Source organism: Somniosus microcephalus, chromosome 4 (assembly GCF_052327205.1).
Source record: "Somniosus microcephalus isolate GS21.2 chromosome 4, FLI_Smic_1.0, whole genome shotgun sequence".
Taxonomy (NCBI): Eukaryota; Metazoa; Chordata; class Chondrichthyes; order Squaliformes; family Somniosidae; genus Somniosus; species Somniosus microcephalus.
This window is the reverse complement of record NC_140990.1, coordinates 345890630-345897353: the sequence shown is the minus strand read 5'-3', so window position 1 is coordinate 345897353 and position 6724 is coordinate 345890630. Positions and strand designations below refer to the sequence as shown.

The 6724-nt window shown below is 46.8% G+C and overlaps 1 protein-coding gene across 1 annotated transcript in view; it reads left to right on the top strand.

Moving 5' to 3' along the window:
- Window positions 1-212: 212 nt before the first annotated feature.
- LOC147120742 (natural resistance-associated macrophage protein 2-like) overlaps window positions 213-6724 on the top strand; it is a 135430-nt gene continuing 128918 nt past the window's right edge. Inside the window, exon 1 of the mRNA XM_085984248.1 lies at window positions 213-466. Coding sequence (XP_085840374.1) covers window positions 439-466 — 28 coding nt within the window. The 5' untranslated portion in view covers window positions 213-438. The remainder of the gene's footprint in view (window positions 467-6724) is intronic.

Here is a 6724-nt window from a genome sequence, read left to right as displayed (position 1 = left end):
TGATCGGAGGGAGGGCGGGGGGTGATCGGAGGGTGGGCGAGGGGTGATCGGAGGGAGGGCGAGGGGTGATCGGAGGGAGGGCGGGGGGGTGATCGGAGGGAGGGCGGGGGGTGATCGGAGGGAGGGCGGGGGGGTGATCGGAGGGAGGGCGAGGGGTGATCGGAGGGAGGGCGAGGGGTGATCGGAGGGAGGGCGAGGGGTGATCGGCAGGGAGATGCAATATCCCAATTACATGAACCAGCTAGTCTGTGCTTTAAGGCCAGATTCGAGCGATCACAGACCCCGTGATTTTACCACAACTTCCTCAAATCTAACCAGCCTGCCTCAGCTCACAGCTGTGCCGTGTCTCAGTTGGTTGCTGTGCATCTCTGCAGTAGTTCAGCTGCGTGTAGCACTGTGCAACTGGGAGCTGTGCGGAAACAGATTCACAACTGACCCATGGGTTCCACAAGGCACAACAGCATCGGTAAGACTGAACCTCTCTCTGTTAATGTTCGAGATCCAGTAATCGCCTGTGAAACTGCTTAGAGGTTCAAATCTCTTTAATGTTGAAAACCTTACAGTGTTTTATAAACAAATAATGCCTGTCGGAAAGCATGCATCTCTCGACCGAATCAGGAGCTTAGCAGTCGGAGTGAGGGGTCACTCCTCACAGTGAGACTGACCCAGGGCACTGTGTCCAGAGTCAGGGGTCACTCTCACAGTGAGACTGACCTGGGGCACTGTGTCCAGAGTGAGGGGTCACTCTCACAGTGAGACTGACCCGGGGCACTGTGTCCAGAGGGAGGGATCACTCTCACAGTGAGACTGACCTGGGGCACTGTGTCCAGAGTGAGGGGTCACTCTCACAGTGAGACTGACCCGGGGCACTGTGTCCAGAGGGAGGGATCACTCTCACAGTGAGACTGACCTGGGGCACTGTGTCCAGAGTGAGGGGTCTCTCCTCACAGTGAGACTGACCCGGGGCACTGTGTCCAGAGTCAGGGGCCACTCCTCAGAGTGAGACTGACCCGGGGCACTGTGTCCAGAGTGAGGGGTCACTCTCACAGTGAGACTGACCCGGGGCACTGTGTCCAGAGGGAGGGATCACTCTCACAGTGAGACTGACCCGGGGCACTGTGTCCAGAGGGAGGGATCACTCTCACAGTGAGACTGACCTGGGGCACTGTGTCCAGAGGGAGGGGTCACTCTCACAGTGAGACTGACCTGGGGCACTGTGTCCAGAGGGAGGGATCACTCTCACAGTGAGACTGACCTGGGGCACTGTGTCCAGAGTCAGGGGTCACTCTCACAGTGAGACTGACCCGGGGCACTGTGTCCAGAGTGAGGGGTCACTCTCACAGTGAGACTGACCCGGGGCACTGTGTCCAGAGTGAGGGGTCACTCCTCACAGTGAGACTGACCCGGGGCACTGTGTCCAGAGTGAGGGGTCACTCTCACAGTGAGACTGACCCGGGGCATTGTGTCCAGAGTGAGGGGTCACTCTCACAGTGAGACTGATCCAGGGCACTCTGTCCAGAGTGAGGGGTCACTCTCACAGTGAGACTGACCCGGGGCACTGTGTCCAGAGTGAGGGGTCACTCTCACGGTGACACTGACCCGGGGCACTGTGTCCAGAGTGAGGGGTCACTCTCACAGTGAGACTGACCTGGGGCACCGTGTCCAGAGTGAGGGGTCACTCTCACAGTGAGACTGACCCGGGGCACTGTGCCCAGAGTGAGGGGTCACTCTCACAGTGAGACTGACCCGGGGCACCGTGTCCAGAGTGAGGGGTCACTCTCACAGTGAGACTGACCCGGGGCACTGTGTCCAGAGTCAGTGGTCACTCAATTCAATTCAATTCAATTCAAATCGCTTTATTGGCATGACAAGGTACATCTTATGTTGCCAAAGCATCGAAAAACATTCATGGTTGAATACATAAATACAGATCTATCCATACAGTGTATAAACAGGTATATCCCTGAGTGCATAAATATACATTCATATAATTTGTATGTACTCTTTTCTTATATTTAGTGGTTGTCCCTCTGTTTATGGCAAGCTGTAACATAATGTGCCGCTAAGGTTACACAATTTCTCTCTTCCCCTAGTAGGTATGGGAGTTTTTGGTCGTCATTCAAATTTCTGAATTCCGGGCATATTTTTGTGAATTTTGGGTAGAATTTCTCCCTTATGCCCTGATATTTTCTACAAGCTGTGAGGAAGTGCATCTCTGTCACCACCACTCCCTGACTGCAGTGAGAGCACATCCTGTCCTCTCTTGGTAGCCGGGTCTGCCTGTGTCTACCTTTTTCGATCGCCAGGCTATGTTCACTAAGTCTGTACATTGTCAAGGTTTTTCTCAGTTTGCTATCCTTTACCATGGCCAGGTAATCAGCCATGTTGTATTGTCTGTTGAGGGCCAAGTAGCAATTGAGTTTGTTTTGGGTTTTTGTTGTTTCTGCCCAATATGACAGATATTTTTCCTTTTGCTTAGTGACGATTGTGTTGGGTCGAATTCTTTGTGTTACGCTGTCACTGTCCTGGGGCTGGTTATTGTCAGTAGTGTTAGTAGTTACTTCACTGAGTCCCAGGACTAGTTGACTGAGGGTATCTGAGGGTATTCTTCTTTGTGGTCCTCTCTTGGCATTTCAGGGCTTCGTAATGATAGCAGTGGGGGTTGCTCATTTTTAGGTGTTTCCATAATTTGGTGGCTCTTTTTTGGATAGTGATTTTTAATGGATATTGGCCTAGTTCTGCCCTGCATGCATTGTTTATGGTTTTCCTTTGAGTCCGGAGGATACTTTTACAGAATTCTGCATGTAGGATCTCAATTGGGTGTTTGTCCCATTTTGCAAATTCTTGTTGTGTTAGCGGTCCCCACACCTCACTGCCATAGAGTGCAATTGGTTCAATTACTGATTTAAAAATTTTGAGCCAAATGCTAATTGGGATTTCTATTTGGATTGATTTTTTAATGGCATAGAAAGCCCTTCTTGCTTTCTCTTTCAGTTCATTCACAGCCAGATGAAAATTTCCCGTAGAATTGATTTTTAAGCCCAAGTATGTGTAGTTAGTGATTTGTTCAATTTTGGTTGTTCCTAGTGTGAAATTTATTTTGGGTCCCTGATGTCTGGATCTTTGCTGGAACACAAGGACTTTGGTTTTTTGGGGATTTATTGTCAGGCCCCAGGTCTGGCAGAACGACTCCAGCAGATCCAGGTTCTGCTGTAGACCCTCCTTAGTTGGTGACAGCAGAACCAGGTCATCTGCATAGAGGAGGAATTTAACCTTGGATTCATATAGGGTGAGGCCGGGTGCTGTAGATTGTTCAAGTAGTTTTGCCAATTCATTTATGTAAATATTAAAAAGTGTCGGTGAGATGGGCGAGCCCTGCGTCACCCCTCGCCCCTGTGGGAAGTATTTTGTTTGTTTGTCTCCAATTTTAACTGCACATTAATTGTTTGTATACATTGATTTAATTACATCATATGTTTTTCCCCCTACCCCGCTTTTGATAAGTTTCAGGAATAGACCGTTGTGCTAGATGGAATCGAAAGCCTTCTGGAAAGCTATAAAGCATGCGTAGATTTTGCTTTTGTTTTGATGAACGTGTTTGTCAATTAGGGTCTGTAGGGTGAAGATATGATCTGATGTTCTATAGTTTGGTAGGAATCCAATTTGGCTTTTACTCAAGACATTGTGCTCCTCAAGGAAGTTTATAAGTCTTTTGTTTATGATACTACAGAATACCTTCCCCAGGTTACTGTTTACACAGATGCCTCGATAGTTATTTGGGTCGACTTTGTCCCCATTTTTGTATATGGGCGTTATGAGTCCTTTGTTCCAGATATCAGGGAAGTAACCGACACTCAGAACCAAGTTGAAGAGTTTTTGGATAGCCAGTTTCATTTTATCGTCTGTGTGTTTAATCATCTCGCTTAGTATGCCGTCTGCACTGTAAGCTTTTCCTGGTCGCAGGTCCTTGAGTTTTTCAAATAGTTCTTTTTCTGTTATTATGGAGTCTAGCGGGTTTTGGTTATCTTTTATGGCCATTTCGAGCTTTTCCAGTTTTTTGCATATTTGGTGTTGCTCTGGCCTTAGTGTGTTTTTCTGGTATAATTTTTCAAAGTGGTTTTCCCATGTGTCTCCATTTTGAATGGCCAATTCATCGTGTTGTTTTTTGTGTAATGTATTCCAGTTGTCCCAGAAACAATTGGAATCAATGGATTCCTCAATGGAGCTGAGTGTATTTTTAATATACTGCTCTTTTTTGGTTCTGAGTGTGTTTCTGTATTGTGTTAGTGTCTGACAATAAGTAAGGCGTAATTCCTCATTTTCTGGCTGTCTGTGTTTTTGGTTTGATATTTTTCTAAGTTTTTTCCTCATGTTATGGCAATCTGGGTCAAACCATTTTTCATAGTTTTTTGTTTTGGGTTTGTTCTTGCGAGCTTTCAAGTTTGACCTTGTTGCCAAATTATCAAAAATATTATTTAGGTTATTCACTGCCCGGTTTACGCCTTCTTTATTGTGAGTGTATATGTTTTCCAGAAAGGTGTCCAAGAGAGCTTGAGTTGATTGATTGCTAATTGCTTTCTGGTATTTTTCCGTGCTGTTTTTGGCCCATCTGTACGATTTTTTGGTGTTGTACAGCTTACTGGGTTGTGTTTCTGTGTTGGTTGTTTCTGTCTTTTTAAGATACATAGTAATTTGACTGTGGTCTGACAGTGTTGTTTGTGGTTTGACTGTGAATGCTCTGAAAGAGGATGGGTCCAAATCCGTAATCATATAGTCTACTGTGCTACAGCCAAGAGGTGAGCAATAGGTCGATCTTCCTAGGAGGTCTCCCATGAGCCTACCATTGACAATGTACAGACCCAGGCTTCGACAGAGCTGCAGGAGCTGTTTTCTGTTAGTATTTGTCTGTTTGTCGCAGTTATGCCTGTATGGATGGGAAGGGATATCGAAGTGGTTATTCCCGAATATGTAATTGTTTCCCTGATTATTGGTGAAGTCTGGTTCTTCGCCAGTTCTTGAATTGAGGTCACCACAGATCAACACGTTCCCCTGGGCCTGGAATTGGATAATCTCCCTCTCAACGTTGGAGAAGGTGTCCTCTTTAAAGTACGGGGATTCCATTGGGGGGATATAGTGCGCGCAAATGAAAACATCTTGAGTGTTAGAGATAATCCCCCTCTCAATTTTGAGCCACATGTGGTTTTCGCCCTTTTTTATAAATTTGATGCAATTCTTAAGCTCTGTTTTAAACCAAATCAGTATGCCTCCAGAGTCCCTGCCTTGGGTTACTCCTGGTAATTTATTGGAGGGGACCACCAGCTCTGTGTACCCTTGGGGATGGCCAGTGTGTCCTTTTCCTTTATACCAAGTCTCCTGTAAAATGATAATATCTAGATCTTTAGTTTCATCTATGAACTCTGGGGTCCTACTCTTCACGTCGAGCACCGAAGAGCGTAGACCTTGGATATTCCAGGTCGAAATATATAAGGATTTCATGTTAAGTTTGATCTTTCACTATGATAGGTTAAAGAATGATATGCGTTTGTCGTGTCTAAATGGGGGAAAAAAAGATCATCTCAATTGTCTATAAATGCTAATACTACTTGGTTACAACTCTTTCTAGTAACTAGTCCTTAATTTTTTTTTTCATTTTCTGATCCATAAGGCGGAAGTAGATGCTGCTGCACATCTGCCTAGTGTCTCTTAATGGATTGTCTCTGCCTGAGGTATTGCGTACGCCCTGTGCATCTCTCCCTCTGTCTGGCTGGGGGCGGTCCTGTTCCCCTGTAGGACAGGAGTGGCGCAGGTCTGATATTGTTGTTGTGCATGGGGATCCTCTATGGTCCCCTTTGGTGTGGTGGTGGTCTCTGTAGTAGTCCTGGTATGTACCCCGCTGATCTCTGGTGTTCGGGGGGGGTCCTCCTGAAGTCTGGGTATGGACCCGATTAAAAGCGATGTCCTTCAGGGCTTTAGCAAAGATCGATATTCGTTTCCTGTGGATATGGACGCGGTCGTGAAGACATTCCACATCGAGGGTGGGGTGTTGGGCCAGGTGCACGTTGTGTTTGAATTCATAGTCTCTTGCTATGCTGGCATTTATCTCACGAATTGTTTTGTTGTTAAAGTCTGTTCTCGGCAATATTGTGGAAACAGTGATTCTAGTGTTTGGAAATGTATTGCTTGCCTTCTCAATCACTGCTCTGAGCTATGTTGCTACCCCTTTCTGCTGGGCCTTTAGGTCATTTGTGCCAGTGTGTGTTATTATGTGTTGGGGGGAGCCTAATCGGGTTTTGGTCAGCCATTCCAGGGCTCTGTCTGTTGTTGGGTGTTGTGTATGTACCTTTAAGGGAATAACTGGTCTCAGACTGCAGTACCGGCAGTGACCACCCCTGTATAAAAGGCACTAGCAACCTTCTGTAGTTCAGTTTCCCAATTGTCTCCATTCAGTAGACTTGTTATAATCAACTCCTGCTGTCCATGTCTCAATTATACACGGACATAATATTGGCGACGAGCAGATACGAACTTACCTACAGTCTGCACCACCTCATGGGATCCATCCCTGAAGCAAAGTGAGCAGAGGTCGAGGCCAGAAAGAGAAAAGAAACAGTAGAAACGGGCGTCGACCGTGGGCATCCGCCTTTGAGTCAGCGACGTTGAAGATTTGCAGGAGAGGCTGTCGAGAGCGGGGCTTGGTTCCTGTCGACGGTGCTTCAGCTAATCG